The sequence below is a fragment of the Trichomycterus rosablanca genome, chromosome 1 (genome assembly GCF_030014385.1).
Source record: "Trichomycterus rosablanca isolate fTriRos1 chromosome 1, fTriRos1.hap1, whole genome shotgun sequence".
NCBI lineage: Eukaryota > Metazoa > Chordata > Actinopteri > Siluriformes > Trichomycteridae > Trichomycterus > Trichomycterus rosablanca.
In genome coordinates, this window is record NC_085988.1 from 12,369,728 (window position 1) to 12,395,779 (window position 26,052).

Sequence of the window (26,052 nt, forward strand, 5' to 3'; positions counted from 1 at the left end):
AATGAAATAATCTCTTCTTTAAGCTTTTGTGAGCGGCTTTTTAGTTTTCACCCAGGTTCCAGCATACCTTAAAAACTTCCACGTCCACTGTGAGTAGGCCTGACTCTCAATCGATGGTCCAATGCATCCCAAAGATATTAACTGAGGTTGAGTTTACCGGAGTGCATCCACAAAGACTCAAAACTGGATATGATTTATTTCATATTATTGACTTTAAGTGCTTGTTATCAATACAGAGGGATTGAAAAGCCCAGTAATTATGACGGGTGTCCACATACAGGTCAGCAGGCTGAGTTTTGTAAAATGAGTGATCAGTGGTTGGGAGAAGGTAAGTGACCGCTGGGTTACCTGATGAGAGGTTGGTGCAGAGCCACTAAGGAGGCGTGGACCGTGATGGAGACGACTGAGAGATGGAAGTAGTCAAACATGACCGGGAGGTGATGGTGCAGGCCAGTCCGCGAGTGGAAATGGAGACCCAGAGTCCGGCCGCTGATCGCCGGGACCGATGTAATATCAGCCAACCTGAAACACACGAACACACAGACGCTGAGATCTGATGAAAAAAGTGGGCGTGTTGACTCTTCTGGGTTTAAAACTTTAGGTCCAAGCCCTACCATTGCCAGGTTGTCACTGTTGGGCCCTTGACCAAGGCCCTTAACTCTCAGTTGCTTGAACAATATATGGATAAAAGCTTTGGATAAAAGCGTCTGCTAAATATTGAGAATGTTGGCAGTTGTAGTCTAGTGGTTAAGGTACTGGACTAGTAAGCAGAAGGTTGCTGGTTCAAACCCCATCACTGCCAATTTGCCACTGTTGGGCCCTTGAGCATGACCCATAACCCTAAACTGCTTAGACTGTATACTGTAAGTCTGCTAAATGCCGAGAATGTGAATGAAAAACATACGTATCGCCTTTGATTATTAATTTGTTGGTTGTCTTTTCATAACTTTGTACAGTTGGTGACTTCTCAGTGCCCATATAAATAGGGCTTGTGAGGACGAAAACCTAAACTTTTACCTAATGCTAAAGAAAAACACGTCTTAATATGTCAGGTCTAATCAAAAAACACCAAAAACATTCATATCAGCTTTGATTATTAATTTGGTGGTTGTCTTTTCATAACTTTGTACAGTTGGTGACTTCTCAGCGCCCATGTAAATTGACAAGTTGAGAGTTTGAATCCAGGTTCAGCCATGCAGTCACTGTTGGGCCCTTGAGCAAGGCCCTTAACCCTCTCGGCTTCGAGCTGGCATACGTGTAGAATTTATAATGACAACGGCGTTCTTCTATTTAGAAATAGGGCTGGTGGAACAGTGGTCTTTTATTCTGATGAGGAAATGATAAAAGGTCATTTGTCTGGATGGTTCAGGTGTAATAAAAAATCCACCAAACACAGTCTGTCCACAGTCAAGCGAGCTCGATATAATCATAGACTTTCATACCCCAGGAGCTCCTACTCCTGCTTTTTTAATTTCTATGTAAAAAGCTAAAATATGATGATTTTGGATTCTTGGATTCTTCTTAAAATGCGCAGTCCAGCCCATTTTAACATGCTTGACTGTGGACAGTCGCCTATTTTGCAACAGACTTGTTTTTGGGTTGTTCTCAGATCACATCTGATCATTTGAAGACATTTTTTTTAGCATAAAGGTGTAAATAGCTTTTTTTGTGTGTGTGTGTGTGTGTGTGTGTGTTATAATAATTGAGGGACAGTAGCAGGAATCTCTGTATTAAAGGATCTGCCTTCTGTTCATCACATTAAATGAGCAGCTACAATAAAATATATAAATATATTGTAAATTGTAAATGTATTTCTGGTGATAAAACCAGTTAATCTGCAGTGACTCGTTAACCAAGATGAGTTAACGAGGGTTCTATAATTAGACTGAATAGATTTGTGGGAGTGATAGTTTATTGTTTATTAGGATTTTAACGTCATGTTTTACACTTTTGGTTACGTTCATGACAGGAACGGTAGTTACTCATTACACAAGATTCATCAGTTCACAAGTTTATATCCAACACAGTCATGGACAATTTAGTGTCTCCAATTCACCTCACTTGCATGTCTTTGGACTGTGGGAGGAAACCGAAGCACCCGGAGCAAACCAACGCAGACACGGGAAGAACATGCAAACTCCGCACAGAAAGGACCTGGACCGCCCCACCTGGGGATGGAACCCAGGACCTTCTTGCCGTGAGGCGACAGTGCTACCCACTTAGCCCAGTATAAAGGAGTAAATAGCTTTTTTTGTGTGTTTTAATAATTGAGTCAAAGAAAAAGGGACAGTAGCAGGAATCTCTGTTTTAAAGGATCTGCCTTCTGTTCATCACATTATATGAGCAGCTACATTAAAAAAGGAATAAATAAATTGTAAAAAATGTATTTCTGGTGATAAAACCAGTGAATCCTCTGCAGTGACTCGTTAACCAAGATGAGTCCTTTTTTGGTGTTGGTTCTATAATTAGACTAAATAGATTTGTGGGAGTGATAGTAAAAATAGCCAATGAAATAAATATTTTAATAATGGAAATGAAAGAATAAGGAGTCGACCACACAGAGCTGTACGATGTGTCGACAGCATGAACAGTTATTAAATGAGCATTTCAGGGCTGGACGTTCTGCAATAAAGTGGTGGACGTCCTCACGGAAAGTGGGGGCTTTAAACCAGTTATACCTAAAAATGTATTAATTATTTAATGAATTTACTAATCAATAAAAATAAATAAAAATATTTTAATAAAGCGGTTTTTATTTACAATTGCAAAAGGAAGCATGACATTTACAAATCTTTATAACTAGGGATGTAACGATGCACCATATAGCAGTTAAAAATTAGCGCACATGTGCCACGATTCGAATCAGTTGATGATTCGAATCATAAGATGAATCGATATTTACTTTAAACAGCAGAGGGCGCTGGCGCTATTCACCTCGCCTGGTTGATGGCACTTCACAAAGTTGCCAGGTAGGGGATTTATTTATGTGGAGAGACTTTCTTTATTTGTATTATTCATTTATTTATATAATGTTGGATTTGTTTAAAAATTTCATCTCAGTTTTTTTACACAATGCATTTATTATTTAGATAAATAAAAGATAAGCACAAATACAGTATTTTATTTTATTTTTAAAGAGAAATAATAAAAGGAAACTTTGTCATAATTTGTCTTCAATTTTATTTTGTTTTAAAAAATCAGGAAAAAATCATATAGTGAACACAGTGTCATGAATCATATTGCATCGTGGGTAGAGTGTATTGTTACATTCCTATTTATAACCTTTCTTGACCATAAATCTTACATACATAAATAATATAAATAAATAAGTAAGTAAGAAACACAGCTACTAATCTTCTCTAACGTCTTCAGAGGTGAAAAATTACTGCCAGTCTGAACGTAACTGGCAAGAAAAACAGTGCAAATACACTGATCTAAAGATGGTTAGATTAGCAATCCGATTTCTCAACAAGTGGGTGAGTGCATGTGTGGCATACACCAAGAGAACAGTACATACCCTAATGCTTAATCTCAGACCCTAAAAAAGAGAACATTTGGCCCCAAACAGGAGGGCATAACAGTGGGTGGTCAGAATAACATCTACAGCAAATGTTCTTTTAAATTGCAAAATAAAAGCATGACAAAGCATGAAAATCTTGATCACCTTTCTTGACCACAAATCTTGACACTTCTCCCCCCAAAACAAAAACACACAGCTACTTTATCTTCTCTTCTTTGAAAAAAACCACCAAATTTCTAACTGTGTTCTAATGCTTGGGGAATTTTGAGCCTTCAAATCATAGAAATCAAATCTGTAGACCAATCAGGAGGAGGCTAAGTGCGTAGCACTGTCGCCTCACAGCAAGAAGGTCCTGGGTTCCATCCCCAGGTGGGGCGGTCCGGGTCCTTTCTGTGTGGAGTTTGCATGTTCTCTCGTGTCATTGTGGGTTTCCTCCGGGTGCTCCGGTTTCCTCCCACAGTCCAAAGACGTGCAAGTGAGGTGAATTGGAGATACTAAATTGTCCATGATTGTGTTTGATATAAACTTGTGAACTGATAAATCTTGTGTAATGAGTAACTACCGTTCCTGTCATGAATGTAACCAAAGTGTAAAACATGACGTTAAAATCCTAATAAACAAACAAACTTATTGTTGTCCTGTGCACTTTGTGTAAAGGTTCATCTGACTCTGTTTAGTTCCTGAACTTGGGTCCAGAATCTTGGTGGTAAATCTGTCTGAATCCCACCAACCCGTATGCTATGATCAGAAAAAGCGACTGGCTGTCATTCATTTTCAATCATAGCTGCGATTTCCGCCAACAGAGAGCAAAGTTTAACCTTATGCAGACTAGGATTTATTTAGGAGCGAAGCGATGTGATGATTACCAATAAGAATTGAGAATTGAGCAAAGCAATACACACTTTATTTCCGACACCGTGAAACATTACACTTTGTTTTTTAATTCTAGGTAATATTTCTTAGTGATGACACTTCCGGTGTGAACACAGGCCAATGAGCGATCAACAATTTGAGCAGTAAGAGGCGAGAAATCGCTGCCGGTCTGAACGTAGGGCAAGTCAACAAATGGCAAGAGAAAAAAAAAAAAAAAAAGAAACCTTCAAATAGGAAAAAGTGCTGATCCAGAGATGGTAAGATTAGCAATCCAGTTTCTTAACGAGTGGGGGAGTGCATGTGTGGCATACACCAAGAGAAAGGTACATCACTAATGCTTAACCCTTACAGTAAAATAATCTGGTGGCTCTATTATGTACAAGGAAATCTAGCTTTCTTTTCTCAACACTACACCGTCCTTTTTCAGGACGTCGTTAGCGAGAGACTGGGTGTAGATCAGACGTACCCAAGCGGAGGCAGCGATGCCGTGTCAGCAGTTGTTTAGGATCGTATATGGGGGTGTAAAGAGGGCTCGTCTGTGGTTTTCTTCAACACGTGGCGCGTTTGCGGTCCGTCCGTCCTATTAAAACTCTGTTAAAACTGATGAAGCTGTTGCACATCTGTGATTGTTCAAGTCACGCTGGTTAAATACGTTTCAGGTTCGTTCCTGATCTTCGAAGGTCGTAGGTACCACCAGCGTACACCGCCAGGGTACCGACTCCCTTTGTAATTTCTGATATTCTTGCATATTTGCCACAGTAGCACCTAAAGTGTGACCAAGCACTTCTGATAACCGGAGGTCAGTCTTTCACATCGCTGATGCCTCATGGCAAGAAGGTCCTGGGTTTGATTCCCAGCTGGAGCGATCCGGACTCTTTCTGTGTAAAGTTTGCATGTTCTCCCTGTGTCTGTGTGGGTTTCCTCTGGAAGGTCCGGTTCCAAAGACGAGCAGTCAGGATAACTGGAGATACAAAACTGCCCTAGGTATGTGTGTGTGTGTGTGTGTGTGTGTGATTGCCCTGTGATGGACTGGTAACCTGTCCGGGGTGTTTCCTGCCTTTTAACCAATGAATCAGACCCACAATGACCCTGACCAGGATAAAGAGGTGGGTGGTGGAGTGGGCACGTCCCACTTTGGGCTCTCAGATGGTGCCGCTAGACCACCACCTTACAGCTGAGATTCAAACCCATCAACTTAAATTCGCATCTTAAATCTGAGCTGTGCTACTGACCTGTTTGAGCCTCTGAAAAGCACAGTTGGTAGGGCAAAGGCAGCGGTAGCTCAGCGGTTACGGTACTTGACTAGTAATCATGAGGTTGCCAGTTCAAGCCGTATCCTTGCCAAGTTGCCAAAGATGGACCCCTGAGCAAGGCCCTTAAACCTCAACTGTCATGATAATTGTAAGGCACTTTGGATAAAAGCATCTGTTAAATGTCGCGAATGTAACTGGCTGTGCCTGAGGGAGAGCAGACAAATGGGTTCCTCGATGCTGCTGCCAATGCGAATGTCTCAGAATCTCCAAGGTAAAAAGAAGTGAGTGGATGAGTGGATGAGACACAGCAGCGCTGCTGGAGTTTTCAAACACCTCTGACTTTACATCTACAAGGTGGACCAACTAGGTAGGAGTGTCTAATAGAGTGGACAGTGAGGGGACACGGTAATTAAAAACTCCAGCAGCGCTGCTGTGTCTGATCCACTCATACCAGAACAACACACACTAACACACCACCACCATGTCAGTGTCACTGCAGTGCTGAGAATGATCCACCACCTAAATAATACCTGCTCTGTGTTGGTCCTGTGGGGGTCCTGACCATTGAAGTACAGGGTGAAAGCAGGTTAAAAAGGTATATAGAGAAACAGATGGACTACAGTTAGTAATTGTAGAACTACAAAGTGCTTCTATATGGTGGAGCTGATAAAATGGACGGTGAGTGTAGAAACAAGGAGGTGGTTTTAATGTTATGGCTGATCGGTGTATAATATATATATACTGTATATATATTTTTTTTTTTTTTTTTTTTTTTTTTTTTTTTCTTCTTTTTCCTAATAGTGAAATTAAGCTGTGGCAATTTAAATGTCCTTATTTGTCATGTCAATAAAGCTTCCTTTGAATAGTGTGTGTGTGTGTGTGTGTGTGTGTAATACACTTCATTACAGGATATTCCCTCTGCCTCAGGCTCTCATAACCTTGACCACAGCTCATTAGAGAGAAAGTCAAAGGAAAAGTAGGACGACTGAACAGTTTACAAGATTCTCAAGGTAAAAATGTCCTGCTCACACACCTGCCTGACGGTATTTAATCAAATACTTTATACACAATGGGTGTGTTCAAAAAGCTAGCTCTCTCTCTACATAGACAGCATGTTACGTCATCCTGTGCGCGCTCCCGAGAAGGAGGCTGTTCGAAATCCTAGATGTCTTAAAATCCTCACTACTGAGGCATTGAAGTGTCTTTTGTCTTGCTTTAGCGATGAGGTGTTTGATGAGGAAATGACGACTCCGTTGACACAGCTTATTTGTAATTAAGAAGTTTATTATAGAATAATAGCAGTGTCGCTCGGACAGCCTGGCTTTGTCCGGAGAGAGCTTGTGTTCGGATCTGCTGCTCTCTGCTTTCCTTACGCCAACCTTAGGTTTAAATACCCCAGTAATTTACATACAGCACATCTGTTTTCAATAGCATTCAAACACAAAGAAAGAGTGCTGTGGCCTCTTGTCTACCAAAAACATTAGCTCTAGATTGCCTACTGCCCCATGCGACCCCAACAGAAATCTGATCTCCTCAGGGGTCACCAGGCACCAGGATTGTATACATTAATCAACCATCTCCTATAGATGAGACACAGTCTTCATCATTACCCATGGCGCCAGCAAGGCCTCACAAATAATGCAACCCAGATGTGAGAATGCCCCAAGGGGACATACTGGCCCTTAGCAAAATATCTTCAACAGAACTACCAGTTGAAGAGAAATGGATCTCACTCACTAACTTAATATGTTCTAACAGAGGTTACTGAATACAATATTTCATATAAAACTTCCAGATACATCATATTCCCCCCTTTGAGACTAATTAGTCTCAATAATCCAAAGAATAACATAGTAAATAATGGATATAAACATAACATAATACCTGTTCCACTTATATATATATATATATCTCCAACCTAAAAGCAGCATTTAGCGACTTTTATGGAATGCGGGAGTGAAAAAACCTATCAGGCAGTATTGTCTTTCTAAAATGACCATCAATCAATCAATCAATCAATCAATCAAGATAGGAAAAAACTCACTCGCGACCCCTCTGCCCCAGGCGGCCACATATTGTATTCCAGTCCAATTTTCCCCCAGAATCTAAAAGAGGAACCATTCTATTTGAAAGGATCACGTCCAATTGTACCCCAAACTAAAAGTGGAACTATTATATTTGATAAGATTATGATTTTAGCAAATACATTCGAAAACCTCAGAAAAGAAAATCAATAATGTCCCAATTCCGGCTGGTCAACCCATCGGACCGTCAATAAGGACCTGTCCCTGCCTATTAATCAATCTGTCCCTAATCCATCGAGAAACAAACAAAAAACTCTGAGGTCCCCAATGTACCTACCTCATAACTGAACATTTTTCCATTAAAGACTAATACCCCCAAAAACAACATAATATCACATTAAGTACTCATAATTACATACTACAATTATAACAGCACACATCTATTTGCATAGTATAACATAAGAAAGACATAAGAATGTATCACACTGCAGCTCCTCAGCAGCATTGACTCTCCATGTGACTCCATGCAGTCTTGATGATGTATTGAATCTTGACATTCATCACAGAGTCCTTGTTCAGAGTCCTTCAGTCCATTCTTATTGTCCTCATGTGAGCTGTATGAACCCCTTCAGCACATCAGGGTCCTCGACTAATCAATCACCCAAAAAGTGGTCTCCCCCCTTTCATACTAAAAGGAAAGAAAAAAACAAACAAACCAGTATCTTTTGCAAAAACATCAGATGCAAAATTAAAACATCATACATAAATGTAAAACTTATACTATCATACTATCATATTCCCCCTAATCACATCACTCAAACAGCAAAACTAGTAAACAAAATAACTAAAACAAATGCTGGGACCACATCCACACAATAAGACCATAATGAGATTACATATTCAAAATGGATATGTCTCCATCAGTTCACCTTCCATTACTACTTCTCCGTCATCATCCATGTCAATCCCTTGTAATAAAGGCATCTGCATCCTATCACCAGGCATCACAACACCTACCCATCTCATTATCATAGCCTTCGCAAAGGTCAATAATAACGTACAAAAACAAAACATCACACATAATGACAGAAGAACCGCTACCAAAATCTGAACTAACACTGCTCCCAATGGCCCTAATTTCTGCTGCAACCAAGCATTCGCAGACCATCCAGCTCCTTCTGACGCTCCAAACGCATCCCTTATATTCTTCAATGCATCTATAACACTAGTCATATTATCTGAACTATCAGGAATCAAAGTATAACAGGCATCTCCTGTCAAGTTCAAAGCTACACATAGGCCACCCTGTTTGGCCAAAATGTAATCAAGAGCCATATCATGTTTCAATAACGTCAATCTGTGACTTTTCTGAGTATTTGATAAGTATTCAAATCCTCTCACAGTTTCATTCGCAAAACCCTGTAGGGTGTAGGTAATATTATCAATGTGATCTGCTAAAAATGTCACACCATACCATGGAAATAAGCCTATACCCCACTTTTCTCCTATACTTATTCTCCAATGGTAGGCCTCTAGATTATGAAATTGTGCCATGTCCCTTTTCTTTCTACTTCCAGAAACAGCCTCAGATCGGCTCTCATCCGGTCTTTCACCTCTCTGAACAGTAAAAACCTCATATGGCAGCTTCAATGTTGCCATGTAACAACATCCTATCCATCCATATGGCAGAAATATATAAGCTTTATCACCACAAACCCACCAAATATCTTTAAAATTTCCTATAGTCACATTTCCAGGCAAAATCTGATTCCGCACCATCAAAGTCCTACTCCTTTTGAGGTGTGGCATATAAAAAGTCACCTTAAATAAATCACTCTTAGCCTTCTGCTTACGCTCACCCAAGTCCATTATATAATTGTCACAATCTGATATTCCCATAAACATTTTAGTTCCTTTACTAGTTTCATTTGAACAAAAACAATCTTTAGCTCCAACAGATCTTACCTCTATTTCATCAGGAACCGCTGTCAACACATTCTCATGTTGATCAAGTAAATTCACATATGGCAAATCTCTCAACCAAGAACAATTATTCTTAGGTCTAAACAAATGCACTGACAAAGCCATCAATCTATCTCCTCCTGATTGCTGCTGAAATAATAACCATGACAGCACATAGTATTGACATATAGAAAGCAACGGCTCTGGTTCCGTTTCCAAAATTGAAGGCCATGTCCCAGGCGTTGGAACTTTCACTATACATGGACCATTCAGTCGTCTAACTGATCTTACTGAATGAGTTAATTGCTGAAACCACAAATTCCTACTTGCCCATGGGTCTGAGATTTGTAACACTGAAGAATCGAATCCAAATGCCTTCCACTTAGTTTCTCTCTTCTGTAATGAACGGTACTGGTCAGCCATTTCTTCTGATGTCCAGTCAAAATCTAAGAACTGATCTTTAACATCTAAAACAGTCCTCTGAGTTGTCACAGATGAATCTACACCCTTCTCTTCCTCCATCTGCTTTCCAGATTCAGACATCTTACTACTACTATTTACACTAAGCTTTAGCTTCAACATAGGCTTCTGAGTTATATTCTCCACTTCCTTAAAGTTCAAAGTTGTCATGTCAGGTGTTTGAGTCACTCTTACAAAAGTCTTAGGCAACACCGTCGTCACCGAATTATTAACAAAGGTTGCCCTTATATCAACCTTACTTGTAGTATTTCCAGAAGTGACAAAAGTAGATGCTTTCACCATCACTGTAGTAGCTTCCATTCCCTTCAAAGTCGAAGCTACAGTAGTAATCTCCACTGATGTATTAACACTCTTAGTTGTTTCCGGAACTAAAGTAATACTCCTCATCCGTGTTCTATTTACCCCTAGAGTAGTCGCTGTAGTGGCTTGCTCCTCAATTCTCTTAGCAACCGTAAACATCTCCACAGGACTCAAATCTACTATCATAACCACCACTTTACGAGTTATATAACCTCCTCTCCAACTATTTACCAAAGGAATGAATTTAAACTCCGGCTCATAATAAGTACATGTATACTCCCCTAGGTCTTCTCTAGTAATATTTCTCACAAAAAGTGTACAATCATCACTGACTGTCAACCACCTTACATCATTCAGCAAAATATATTTCCTCTGATCAAGAGGCACAGTATCAACCTCAGGTCCTGTTAGCAACACTTCTTTACCACGACTATCGCTCCACACAGGCGAATTATTACCACCAACATTAAACCTCGAGCATTTACAGGGAAGATAAACTGCTCCCCCTAACTTGGCTCTAACTACCTTCTTCTTAAGAGTTGACACCATTGTCACCATCTGAGGCGCTACCGTAGTTAAACATAACACACTCATACTTTCAGAATCATTCAGTGCTGAAAGATTACACTTCCCTGAAGTTCCTACCACTCTAGTCGTCATAACGCTTTGGTCTAACCCTTTTCCTAGCTGGTCTTGGACTCCTTTGTCTACCTGTGTCTCTGCATTCTCCTGCATCAGAATCACTTCCCTTTGTAACCTCTGGCGCTTCACACTCCTCAGGAACAAGCTCTGCTGTTCCTGGGACATGTTGAAAATCAATGTCTCCAAATCTCCTTTCCTGCTCACTAACTGCAGAGTCATCTCTGACATCATCAGACACATGCACACTCCCATCAACATCTTCCACATTATCTTCCACATTATCTTCCACAACATTCCCTTCTAACTTTCTTGAACCTTCAACTTCCTGACTCTGTGAATCTAGTACCTCCTCACTTGGCGCTTTAACACAATGCGACAAATGGTACCACGTTGGAGACCCCTTAACCTGAACCGCAGTTCCTGTACTGCGAACAACTTCAAATGGTCCTTCACGACGTTCGTTATACCACTTTCTTCTAAATACCTTCACAAACACCTTGTCCCCAGGTTGCACTGAACACTTCCTTTGTTCGTCCAGTCTCTCCTGCACCTCCTCTTTCTTTTGCCTGTCAGAAACGTACGCGGATATTCTTTTATGCAGATTAGCCATATACGCAACATATGCTCTCATTTCATCCTCTAAAAGGGCTAAGCTTGGACCCTTTCCACTTGTACGCAAACAAGGCATCGGCATCAATCTACCTGTAATCAATTCATGAGGTGTCATATGTAACTCACGCAGCTCACTCGAGCGACACACCATTAACGCCAATGGAAGCGCTGCTATCCAATTCAACCCCGTATGCTGGCAAATTTTCACAATGCGATTTTTCAAAACACCATTCATCTTTTCACAAATCCCTTGACTCTGCGGATGATAGACCGCACCAAGACGCTGTTTAATTCCCAATTTTTGCAAAATCAATTTCACTGTTTTATCCACAAACTCTTTCCCATTATCTGAGGATATCCGATCTGGAAGTCCCCACCTGCTTATGACCTCTCTACACAAAAACTTAGCAACAGACTGGGCATCCTTTCGCTTGGTTGGACAAGCCTCAGGCCATCGTGAAAATCTATCCACAACAACCAACATATACCTCTTTCCTTCAACTGGCTTTATCATATCCACAAAGTCCACAACCAACTCACGCATAGGACCTCTCGGTGTTGGAATATAACCAGGAGGAACCATCACTCCCCTTCGAACATTATTTTTCAGACAGATAGTACATCTACCTATAACATAATCAATCTGCTCAAGCAGACATGGTGCCCAAAAACCATACTCCTTTGTAATCTTACGTTTAACTTCCCCTCTTGCAACATGAGCCAACCCATGTGCTTCCTGAATCATTAGACCTAACAGGTCTGGAGGTGCTACTATCAATCCCTCATGATTTCTCCAAAGACCTGTAGAATCCTTGGTGGCACCTCGGTCTAGCCACAACTGTTTATCCACATCAGGAACAGCTTCCTGAAGTAAAATCACATCCTTAAGTGTAATTTTCTCTTCCAAATTCACTTCATGCGTAACCAGAAACACTTCACCCACTTTGTCTGCTCCTGTAACTGCCTTTGCAGCTTCATCAGCTGCTTTATTTCCTTGTGTGACCCTTGACATATCCTTTTTATGTGCTGCACATTTAGCTATTGCTATTTCCTTGGGCTTCATCATAGCATACAACAGTTTCATTATTTGAGCATGATGCTGTATTGGGGAACCATCAGTTTTCTTAAACCCTCTGTTCTTCCACACTGATCCAAACAAATGACACACATTGTGCGCATAGGCGGAATCAGTATATATTGTCACTCGCTTACCTTCCGCCAACAAACATGCTTCAGTTAGCCCCACAAGTTCAGCAAGCTGCGCAGATGCAGGCTGCAGTATTATTTCAGCCTTCTCAATAACAAATCCAGCTCCTTGGGCTTTCACTACTGCATAACCAGCACTCAACTTATCTCCCACACGATAACAAGAACCATCAGTCCAATATTCTACATCTGCTTCATGCAGTGGGAGAGCTTGCAAATCTGACCTAAGTTTCATATACCTCTCTGCTTCCTTAACACAATCATGTGGTTCACCATCCTCAGGAGTTGGCAAAGTCTCAGCTGGGTTCACCGTAACACACCTCACTACAGTGACATCTTCCTGCTCTAAGAGTCTATGATAGTCCCTAAGCCTAGGCATAGTCAATGTATACTTGCCATAATTCAAAAGATTTCTAAGGCTATGATGGGTAAGAATTGTCACTGGATATCCCATCGTAACAGATGATGCTTTATCATACATCAAAGAAACTCCCACCATTGCTCTATAGCACAGGGGTAACCCCAATTCTACTTCTGAATACGCAGTAGAATAATAAGAAACAGGTTGAGGGCTTGTTCCTGTTCCTGTTGGCTGACAAAGAACTGCACATGCATATTTACCCCCAATAGAAGTAGACACATACAACAGAAAATTCCTAGAATAGTCTGGAAGCGCTAGCGCTGGAACCTCCTGTAACCTCCCTTTGATCGTCTCAAAAGCCAAAAGGCCATCCTGTGTCCACGAAAGATTACAATGCAATTGCGCATTCCCTGTATCTTTAATCATAGCTCTCAAAGGTCCCGTTAAACTAGCATAATCCTCTACCCATGCTGAAGAATAGCCAGCAATACCCAGAAATGTCATCATTTCTCTGACCGTTCTAGGCTTTGGAGCCTTGCGAATAGCTTCCAACTGACTATCAGCAATACTTCTATGTCCCTGCGTTATTGTTTGTCCCAAATAAACCACTCTCTCCTGACAATACTGCAGCTTTTTCAGAGAGACCTTATGCCCCTTCTCTGCCAGTATCTGTAACAACCTAACTGAGTCCTTGTGACATGTTTGCTCATCTAATGAACAAATAATAATATCATCCACATACTGAATAACCGTGCTTTCTAGCATCTGATCTATTCCTGCCAAATCATCCTTTAACACTTTATTGAATATATGAGGACTATGTTTAAATCCTTGCGGCAACCTCTTATACTCATAGAACTGACCTCTGTATGTGAATCCAAATAAACCCCTACTTTCTATACCAAGTGGAACACTAAAAAACGCACCACATAAATCTATCACTGTAAAATGTGTCGCATCTGGAGGCATTTGGGCTAACAGAGTATGCGGATCCGGCACTTCTGCTGGAAAATCTGCCACTACTTCATTCACTGCTCTTAAATCATGTACCAAGCGATAAGAATCGTCTGGCTTCTTCACAGGCAACAAAGGCGTATTACTCTGAGGATTTTGTGTTATCTTCAAAACATCTGCTTTCAAAAGTCCTTCTATTTGTGGTCCAATCCCCCTAATTGCCTCTTCTTTTAATGGATATTGGTTCTTCCAAGGAAGTTTGACTCCTGGTCGTAGTTCAACTTTCACTGGTTGAGCTGACTTCACCAGTCCAATATCAGTACTATGCTGAGACCATAAACATCCTGGAACTTGTTGCAACATCTCTTCTCTCATAGAGTTTCCATCCATCTTAGCACTGCAAATGGACTCATGCGTCATTCGCACAGTTTGTGGCTGTCCCTGCCCTTGAGCAGAAATCATAATCTTAATAAAACGCTGGTCCTCACTTCTCCAAATTGCAAGATTCTCCTTCATCGGTAGAAAAACAGCTTCCTCTGCTTGCACCATCATTTCTCCTATATGCTTCTGCTCATAATCTTCAGACACCAACAAAGTCACATGTGGGACACTCTTTTCAATATCAAACTCCTCGGACAAATAATCATCTCTATCTATCTTCATAGCTGCCCCTTGTGGTCCCAAAACTATGCAGCACGAACGAAGTTGAACTTGCTTCGGTTGACGTTTCAACCATTCCTCTGAATTCGATTGGGCAGCATCCTTGAAATACTTAAGCGTACAGTGATATGGATACTCCGGGAGCTTCGCATCAGGCATGTTTGCTACAATAAACTTCTCCCACAACTTGGCGGGCTCCAAAAATTCTGCACCAAGATTTCCAATCCAGAATACTGAAGAGACCTCAGTCTCCACTGACATCAACAATTGGTGCACCACATCATTTGGCACCTCCACCAGACAGCCGTCAGGTGTACACTTTATCGTACAGTTCAATCTACACAAAGCATCTCTTCCCAAAAGTGCAATAGGTGTATGTTCTGATACCAATATAGGTATTGTAGTCTTCAGATTTTTATAACAAAGCTCAATCGGTTTTGTAAGAGGTATCAGCTGTTTTATTCCCTCAAACCCAATTGTCCTAATCCATTGATTGGACATAGGGAGATGTATAGCATCTTCAGGTCGAATACAGGTGAAAGCCGCTCCACTATCTGCCATCATTTCCAAAGGTCTATTATTTACTTTCACCTCTATTGTCGGATCTTTCTCCGACCCTGATGCTACCAGCTGACACCCCCCTTTTGGGTCCTCTGGGCACCTCTAAAATCCTTGCTCCGGGCCCCTGTAAGGGTTCACAGGTCCCTCAAAAGACCTCGGTTGGCCCCTAAATCCTCCTCTTCGGAAATTTCTTCCTCTGAGAATTCCTCCTCTGAAATTTCCTCCTGGCCTGTTGCACTCCCTGGCAAAATGACCAAACTGTCCACAATTAAAACACACTTCCGAAGACTGTTGGAAATATGGATTAAATCTTCCTCCTCTTCCTAGGTTTCCACGACCTCTTCCTCTCCAGGTCTGCACTTGACCAAACGATGGCTGTGGGTAAGAAACAACTGGAACCACTGATGATGACTGAGATGGTTGAGGCTGAGCCTGGCTCGGCTGTACTTGTGGCAAAGGTGGATTTTGCTGAGACTGACTCTGTATAACCACAGCCTGCTTCTTCTCCTTCTTCTTATTATCCACCAATTGTATTTGGTTAAGTTTTCTAAGGGTTTCTTGGTCCTGCTCTTTTTGATCATACTCCTTCTTCCTATATAGCTCCACCTGGTGGGCTATATGATCTGCATAGACACCCTTTTCCATGCTTCCAAGACCAACCACCTCTGCTAGCTTACTCCTCACCGGCAAAGGCAGCCCCTTCTGTATTTTAGCTCGCAAAATTGATTGCTCCATTCGATTCAAGTCCGGGTCATTTCCTGTGACATTTCTCCACACTTGATGGGCTCTCGAGACATATGCCCTCGGGTTTTCTTCCCTGCCCAATGGCTCAATGAGAATATTATCTGGATGCACATTTGTCGGAAACGTATCTCTTAGCGCTCTCCACACTCGACCTCTTTTCCCCTCATTGCAAAGTTTACAACACAACTATATCTAGCCACTTTTCACGCAATGGTTAAAACTCATGTCTTACAGCTTATAAAGCCAATTGGGCCCTGTACTTTATAACGTGCATGGCGTATTAACACACTGTAACCGTTACTAATTAAGGCTTTCCACACACTTTTTTTTTTCTTCTCTTACTTCTACTTAAACTTTTTCCTTGTCTATCCTTATTAATTATATTTCCCCCCATTATTGCAAAGTTGACTATGCAATAAACCTCAAATTTAGACGAAGCATCATTCCACCGTCCACACCTCATAGCTCACACCAGATCTTTCAGTGCAGCCAAACACCACAGATTACAACACACAGGCTCACGCCCTATCATCACAAAAAATAGAACGCTCACCTGATGTCGCTATGTCATCAGTGGTGAAGTATCCACATCAGTGCCCCACGTTGGGCGCCATTTTGAAGTGTCTTTTGTCTTGCTTTAGCGATGAGGTGTTTGATGAGGAAATGACGACTCCGTTGACACAGCTTATTTGTAATTAAGAAGTTTATTATAGAATAATAGCAGTGTCGCTCGGACAGCCTGGCTTTGTCCGGAGAGAGCTTGTGTTCGGATCTGCTGCTCTCTGCTTTCCTTACGCCAACCTTAGGTTTAAATACCCCAGTAATTTACATACAGCACATCTGTTTTCAATAGCATTCAAACACAAAGAAAGAGTGCTGTGGCCTCTTGTCTACCAAAAACATTAGCTCTAGATTGCCTACTGCCCCATGCGACCCCAACAGAAATCTGATCTCCTCAGGGGTCACCAGGCACCAGGATTGTATACATTAATCAACCATCTCCTATAGATGAGACACAGTCTTCATCATTACCCATGGCGCCAGCAAGGCCTCACAAATAATGCAACCCAGATGTGAGAATGCCCCAAGGGGACATACTGGCCCTTAGCAAAATATCTTCAACAGAACTACCAGTTGAAGAGAAATGGATCTCACTCACTAACTTAATATGTTCTAACAGAGGTTACTGAATACAATATTTCATATAAAACTTCCAGATACATCAGCATCTTAATATTTCAATGTTATTTTGGCTCAAGAACGAGTGAGCATCCGACGCTGCCTTAGTGATCAAGGCAATCCCAGCATTCATTGCGGGTCGGGTTCTCTTCTCTCACAGAAAAATAAACATGGCTGACGGTGCAGACAAACGAATGGAGTTATTTTCAAACATAAATAAAATATTACAGATTTTTAACTTGTATAAACTTGTACCGAGTGTTTTTATTTGCAAGTTCGGGCTTGTCAGGAAATGTAACCGTTATCGGTACATGAAGGAGATGCTATATTGACATGTTAGCGTGCTGTGCTACCTTAATCCATTGGTTTTAATGGCAAGATGCTAAATGCTAAACCCGATGGAATCGCTGTATAAGTAGCGCGTTTGAATAACCTGACTTTTAAGTCACTGACTTATTAGAATCCTCTCTACTGAGGTAGCTGCCTATGTAGACAGTAAGACAGCAAGGCAGCTCCTAGGTTTTCGAACACACCCTATATGGTCAAAAGTACTGGGACACCACTTCTAATGACTGAGTTCATGTGTTTCAGTCACAACAATTACTAACAGGTGTAATAAGTAAATAATATGAAGGAAAAAGAGAAGAACCATTCCTGTTCCAGCATGAGCTTTATAAAGACATGAAGAAAAGCCTGATTTAAACTCCAGAACAGAATAGATCTGATAGAATTTACACAACAGACGTTCTGTAAAATTGTAAAATCGTCCTTGTACTTACTGTTGTTCCACATCTGTGAAGTGCAGGTCGAGCCTAAGCTGGAAATCCACTTCATTCAGGGCCTCCTCCACCTAAAACAAACAAACAAATAAATATAATAATAATAATAATAATAACAATAATAATAGGAATAATAATAATAGGAATAATAATAATAATAATAATAATAATAATAACAATAATAATAGGAATAATAATAATAGGAATAATAATAATAATAATAATAAATAATAATAATAATAATAATAATAATAATAATAATAACAATAACAATAGGAATAATAATAATAGGAATAATAATAATAAATAATAATAATAATATTAATAACAATGGTAATATAATAACAATAATAATGATAATAATTAATAATAACAATAACAATAACAATAATAATAATAACAATGGCAATATAATAACAACAATAACAATAATAATAATAATAAGAAGAAGAAAACAATAATTGTAATAATATTAATAATAATAATAATAATAATGGATATAATAATAAAATAAATAAATAAATAAAAAATAAAATAAAAAATTTATCAGCTGAAGTTTTGTATCAAGCAAGAATGGAGATACAAAGCTGTAACAATTAGTGTCATCAGTTCCCAAACCATTAAAAAGTCTCATTAATAGGAACGCTGATGAACAGCAGGGGTAAACACAGCTCTGTCCCAACTTTTTTTTGAAAAACACAAAGTAGCTGATCAGTGAAAACATTGGAAATCTTTTCTTTTAACATTCTTTTAACATTGTGTGGCTGATTTAATCCTGCTTTTGAAAGGCAAAAGAAATCAGTGCTGATAATCATTTCAGATAATCTGAAAACAAGACTGATGTGAGAACAGTAAAGCTAATCCAAGCTCAGTTTGACTAGTGTGATCTGAAAGTAAGACCACTTATCCATACTGACCCTTTCTCCGTCCAGCAGCAGGTGGACTCGGAAGATGACGCGGTCCTCCAGCGAAATCTCCTCGTTCCTGTACAGGATCTGAAATATCCGACTGTAAAGGGCTCCATCGTGCACTCCTGCACTGCTGAAACTGCACTCGCCTGCACAGACAGAGGGACAGAGAGACAGAAGGAAAGAAAGACAGAGAGAGAGAGAAGAACAGAAGGACAGAGAGACAAAAAGACAAAGGGAAAGAGAGACAGAGGGACAGAAAGACAAAGAAAGATAAGGACAGAAAGACAGATACAGGGGGACAGAAAGACAGATGAACAGAGAGACAAAGAGACACATAGACAGAGGAGAAGATATACAGAAGGACAGAGGGACAGAAAGACAAAGCGTCATTATACAGTGTATCACAAAAGTGAGTACACCCCTCACATTTCTGCAGATATTTAAGTATATCTTTTCATGGGACAACACTGACAAAATGACACTTTGACACAATGAAAAGTAGTCTGTGTGCAGCTTATATAACAGTGTAAATTTATTCTTCCCTCAAAATAACTCAATATACAGCCATTAATGTCTAAACCCCCGGCAACAAAAGTGAGTACACCCCTAAGAGACTACACCCCTAAATGTCCAAATTGAGCACTGCTTGTCATTTTCCCTCCAAAATGTCATGTGACTTGTTAGTGTTACTAGGTCTCAGGTGTGCATAGGGAGCAGGTGTGTTCAATTTAGTAGTACAGCTCTCACACTCTCTCATACTGGTCACTGAAAGTTCCAACATGGCACCTCATGGCAAAGAACTTTCTGAGGATCTTAAAAGACGAATTGTTGCGCTACATGAAGATGGCCAAGGCTACAAGAAGATTGCCAACACCCTGAAACTGAGCTGCAGCACAGTGGCCAAGATCATCCAGCGTTTTAAAAGAGCAGGGTCCACTCAGAACAGACCTCGCGTTGGTCGTCCAAAGAAGCTGAGTGCACGTGCTCAGGGTCACATCCAACTGCTGTCTTTGAAAGATAGGCGCAGGTGTGCTGTCAGCATTGCTGCAGAGATTGAAAAGGTGGGGGGTCAGCCTGTCAGTGCTCAGACCATACGCCGCACACTACATCAAATTTGTCTGCATGGCTGTCACCCCAGAAGGAAGCCTCTTCTGAAGTCTCTACACAAGAAAGCCCGCAAACAGTTTGCTGAAGACATGTCAACAAAGGACATGGATTACTGGAACCATGTCTCATGGTCTGATGAGACCAAGATTAATTTGTTTGGTTCAGATGGTCTCAAGCATGTGTGGCGGCAATCAGGTGAGGAGTACAAAGATAAGTGTGTCATGCCTACAGTCAAGCATGGTGGTGGGAATGCCATGGTCTGGGGCTGCATGAGTGCAGCAGGTGTTGGGGAGTTACATTTCATTGAGGGACACATGAACTCCAATATGTACTGTGAAATACTGAAGCAGAGCATGATCCCCTCCCTCAGGAAACTGGGTCGCAGGGCAGTGTTCCAGCATGATAATGACCCCAAACACACCTCTAAGACGACCACTGCTTTATTGAAGAGGCTGAGGGTAAAGGTGATGGACTGGCCAAGCATGTCTCCAGACCTAAACCCAATAGAACATCTTTGGGGCATCCTCAAGCGGAAGGTGGAGGAGCGCAAAGTCTCGAATATCCGCCAGCTCCGTGATGTCGTCATGGAGGAGTGGAAAAGCATTCTAGTGGCAACCTGTGAAGCTCTGGTAAACTCCATGCCCAGGAGAGTTAAGGCAGTTCTGGGAAATAATGGTGGCCACACAAAATATTGACACTTCAGGAACTTTCACTACGAGGTGTACTCACTTTTGTTGCCGGTGGTTTAGACATTAATGGCTGTATATATGTTATATAAGCTGCACACAGACTACTTTTCATTGTGTCAAAGTGTCATTTTGTCAGTGTTGTCCTATGAAAAGATATACTTAAATATCTGCAGAAATGTGAGGGGTGTACTCACTTTTGTGATACACTGTATCACAACTGTCTGAATGTGTGAACTACAGTAATGTACCGTGAGATAAAATAGTACTCTATATGGTCAAAAGTATTTGGACACCTGACCATGAGCTTGTTGGACGTCCCATTTTAAAAACCAAATGCTATTTGTGACCTTTTCCGCTAGAACAACAGACACTCTTCTCTCAAGGAGTATGTCTGTGGAAATTTGTGCATGTTCAGTCAAAAGATGACAGCATTTGTATGGCTGGACACAGATGTTGGTGGTCCAGTTCATTCCAGAGTTGTTGAGTGGGGCTGAGGTCAGAACACTGGAGTTTCTTTGCACCTTCTGATCCATACTGACCCTTTTTCATGTCTTCATAAACAGGAAAGGACCTTCCCTAAACTAATGCTGCACTGTTGAAAGCAAATAATTTCCTTTATATAATTAAGCAATAGAACACGAGAGGGAGTGTGTTATTGCGAATAACATCACGGCTGTGATTCGGTCGCAGGCACGAGCCGAAGGCGAGTGTTCTATTGTTCCAAGTGTTCTATTGCTTTTATACAACAGTTTTTACAAAATAAAGAAAGAAAATAAATCAAAGAAGCCCTGAATTTCATAATAAATATGCTTTAATATTGACAATACCTTCCGCCAAAAAGAAGTTCCACAACCAATGTATAGTTTAACACTACAAAGCAGACATCCCAAGTTGCAAAAACTCATTTCAGGGAGGTAAGAACAAGATAAAAAAGGCAAGAACCTCCGAAGGGAAAAAAGAAATTAAAAACCTCTCGCACACACCAGAGGATATGGGTGATAACAGAACTTTTAGAAGCTGCTAACTGGGCTATTAAGCTAACTGTTCGCGTTACAAACACATTAATAACACACTCCCTCTCGTGTTCTATTGCTTAAATTACACTTGTTAGCAATTGTTGTGGCTAAAACACGACTTAAAAATTAGAAGGGGCGTCCCAATACTTTTGTCCATTCCAAGCCAAAAATAGCTGGATGCCTGATCATGAGCTTGTTGAACATTTTATTTAAAAACCAAGTTCACTGTGTGTGTGTGTGTGTGTGTGTGTGACTGTACTTCCACTGCATGTACTCACTAATCTTTCTACTCAGTTCGTACAAATACAAACAGTAAAACAAAGTCTTTATAATGGTGAATAAATGTAATAAAAGCTTCTCTGTGACACGGCGGTCGTGTTCTGTTCTAAAATAAAACCACTTTTTGAGAGACAGAGACGAATCGCTGCTCCTAACAGGAAATATTTCCTGAAGTGACTTTATTAAGCGAGCGGCAGTTTGTGCAAACGTACGGCATTAGATTTACTGTCCAATCTAATCACACAGCACCGCCCGAGACACAGGAATAAAGAGAGACGCACTTTACTACAGAGCAGTGTGTGTTGTGCTGGTATGAGTGGATCAGACACAGCAATGCTGCTGGAGTTTTCAAACACCTCACTGTCACTGCTGGACTAAGAATAGTCCACCAACCAAAAATATCCAGCCAACAGCTCCCCATGGGCAGCGTCCTGTGACCACTGATGAAGGTCTAGAAGATGACCAACTCAAACAGCAGCAATAGATGAGCGATCGTCTCTGACTTTACATCTACAAGGTGGACCAACTAGGTAGGAGTGTCTAATAGAGCGGACAGTGAGTGGACACGGTATTTAAAAACTCCAGCAGCACTGCTGTGTCTGATCCACTCATACCAGCACAACACACACTAACACACCACCACCATGTCAGTGTCACTGCAGTGCTGAGAATGATCCACCACCTAAATAATACCTGCTCTGTGGTGGTCCTGTGGGGGTCCTGACCAATGAAGAACAGTGTAAAAGCAGGCTAAAAAAGCATGTTGAGAAACAGATGGACTACAGTCAGTAATTGTAGAACTACAAAGTGCTTCTATATGGTAAGTGAAGCTGATAAAATGGACAGTGAGTGTAGAAACAAGGAGGTGGTTTTAATGTTATGGCTGATCAGTGTGTATATACAGTGTATCACAAAAGTGAGTACACCCCTCACATTTCTGCAAATATTTCATTACATCTTTTCATGGGACAACACTATAGAAATAAAACTTGGATATAACTTAGAGTAGTCAGTGTACAGCTTGTATAGCAGTGTAGATTTACTGTCTTCTGAAAATAACTCAACACACAGCCATTAATGTCTAAATGGCTGGCAACATAAGTGAGTACACCCCACAGTGAACATGTCCAAATTGTGCCCAAAGTGTCAATATTTTGTGTGACCACCATTATTATCCAGCACTGCCTTAACCCTCCTGGGCATGGAATTCACCAGAGCTGCACAGGTTGCTACTGGAATCCTCTTCCACTCCTCCATGATGACATCACGGAGCTGGTGGATGTTAGACACCTTGAACTCCTCTACCTTCCACTTGAGGATGCGCCACAGGTGCTCAATTGGGTTTAGTCCATCACCTTTACCTTCAGCTTCCTCAGCAAGGCAGTTGTCATCTTGGAGGTTGTGTTTGGGGTCGTTATCCTGTTGGAAAACTGCCATGAGGCCCAGTTTTCGAAGGGAGGGGATCATGCTCTGTTTCAGAATGTCACAGTACATGTTGGAATTCATGTTTCCCTCAATGAACTGCAGCTCCCCAGTGCCAGCAACACTCATGCAGCCCAAGACCATGATGCTACCACCACCATGCTTGACTGTAGACAAGATACAGTTGTCTTGGTACTTCTCACCAGGGCGCCGCCACACATGCTGGACACCATCTGAGCCAAACGAGTTTATCTTGGTCTCGTCAGACCACAGGGCATTCCAGTAATCCATGTTCTTGGACTGCTTGTCTTCAGCAAACTGTTTGCGGGCTTTCTTGTGCGTCAGCTTCCTTCTGGGATGACGACCATGCAGACCGAGTTGATGCAGTGTGCGGCGTATGGTCTGAGCACTGACAGGCTGACCTCCCACGTCTTCAACCTCTGCAGCAATGCTGGCAGCACTCATGTGTCTATTTTTTAAAGCCAACCTCTGGATATGATGGCGAACACGTGGACTCAACTTCTTTGGTCGACCCTGGCGAAGCCTGTTCCGAGTGGAACCTGTCCTGGAAAACCGCTGTATGACCTTGGCCACCATGCTGTAGCTCAGTTTCAGGGTGTTAGCAATCTTCTTATAGCCCAGGCCATCTTTGTGGAGAGCAACAATTCTATTTCTCACATCCTCAGAGAGTTCTTTGCCATGAGGTGCCATGTTAAATATCCAGTGGCCAGTATGAGAGAATTGTACCCAAAACACCAAATTTAACAGCCCTGCTCCCCATTTACACCTGGGACCTTGACACATGACACCAGGGAGGGACAACGACACATTTGGGCACAATTTGGACATGTTCACTGTGGGGTGTACTCACTTATGTTGCCAGCTATTTAGACATTAATGGCTGTGTGTTGAGTTATTTTCAGAAGACAGTAAATCTGCACTGCTATACAAGCTGTACACTGACTACTCTAAGTTATATTCAAGTTTCATGTCTATAGTGTTGTCCCATGAAAAGATATAATGAAATATTTGCAGAAATGTGAGGGGTGTACTCACTTTTGTGATACACTGTATATATACAGGGGTTGGACAAAATAACTGAAACACCTGTCATTTTAGTGTGGGAGGTTTCATGGCTAAATTGGACAAGTCTGGTGGCCAATCTTCATTAATTGCACATTGCACCAGTAAGAGCAGAGTGTGAAGGTTCAATTAGCAGGGTAAGAGCACAGTTTTGCTCAAAATATTGCAATGCACACAACATTATGGGTGACATACCAGAGTTCAAAAGAGGACAAATTGTTGGTGCACGTCTTGCTGGCGCATCTGTGACCAAGACAGCAAGTCTTTGTGATGTATCAAGAGCCACGGTATCCAGGGTAATGTCAGCATACCACCAAGAAGGACAAACCACATCCAACAGGATTAACTGTGGACGCAAGAGGAAGCTGTCTGAAAGGGATGTTCGGGTGCTAACCCGGATTGTATCCAAAAAAACATAAAACCACGGCTGCCCAAATCACGGCAGAATTAAATGTGCACCTCAACTCTCCTGTTTCCACCAGAACTGTCCGTCGGGAGCTCCACAGGGTCAATATACACGGCCGGGCTGCTATAGCCAAACCTTTGGTCACTCGTGCCAATGCCAAACGTCGGTTTCAATGGTGCAAGGAGCGCAAATCTTGGGCTGTGGACAATGTGAAACATGTATTGTTCTCTGATGAGTCCACCTTTACTGTTTTCCCCACATCCGGGAGAGTTACGGTGTGGAGAAGCCCCAAAGAAGCGTACCACCCAGACTGTTGCATGCCCAGAGTGAAGCATGGGGGTGGATCAGTGATGGTTTGGGCTGCCATATCATGGCATTCCCTTGGCCCAATACTTGTGCTAGATGGGCGCGTCACTGCCAAGGACTACCGAACCATTCTGGAGGACCATGTGCATCCAATGGCGGTGCCGTGTATCAGGATGACAATGCACCAATACACACAGCAAGACTGGTGAAAGATTGGTTTGATGAACATGAAAGTGAAGTTGAACATCTCTCATGGCCTGCACAGTCACCAGATCTAAATATTATTGAGCCACTTTGGGGTGTTTTGGAGAAGCGAGTCAGGAAACGTTTTCCTCCACCAGCATCACGTAGTGACCTGGCCACTATCCTGCAAGAAGAATGGCTTAAAATCCCTCTGACCACTGTGCAGGGCTTGTATATGTCATTTCCAAGACGAATTGACGCTGTATTGGCCGCAAAAGGAGGCCCTACACCATACTAATAAATTATTGTGGTCTAAAACCAGGTGTTTCAGTTATTTTGTCCAACCCCTGTATATATATATATATATATATACAGGTCCTTCTCAAAAAATTAGCATATTGTGATAAAGTTCATTATTTTCCATAATGTAATGATAAAAATTAAACTTTCATATATTTTAGATTCATTGCACACCAACTGAAATATTTCAGGTCTTTTATTGTTTTAATACTGATGATTTTGGCATACAGCTCATGAAAA

General features: G+C 41.3%; 1 protein-coding gene across 1 annotated transcript in view; it reads right to left on the reverse strand.

The window, feature by feature from the left end:
- fam135b (family with sequence similarity 135 member B) overlaps window positions 1-26,052 on the reverse strand; it is a 105,041-nt gene that overhangs the window by 32,938 nt on the left and 46,051 nt on the right. The window contains exons 4-6 of the mRNA XM_063018054.1: window positions 19,028-19,167; window positions 18,111-18,181; window positions 349-522 (exon numbers count right to left, since the gene is read on the reverse strand). Of these exons, the coding sequence (XP_062874124.1) occupies window positions 349-522; window positions 18,111-18,181; window positions 19,028-19,167 (385 nt within the window). The remainder of the gene's footprint in view (window positions 1-348; window positions 523-18,110; window positions 18,182-19,027; window positions 19,168-26,052) is intronic.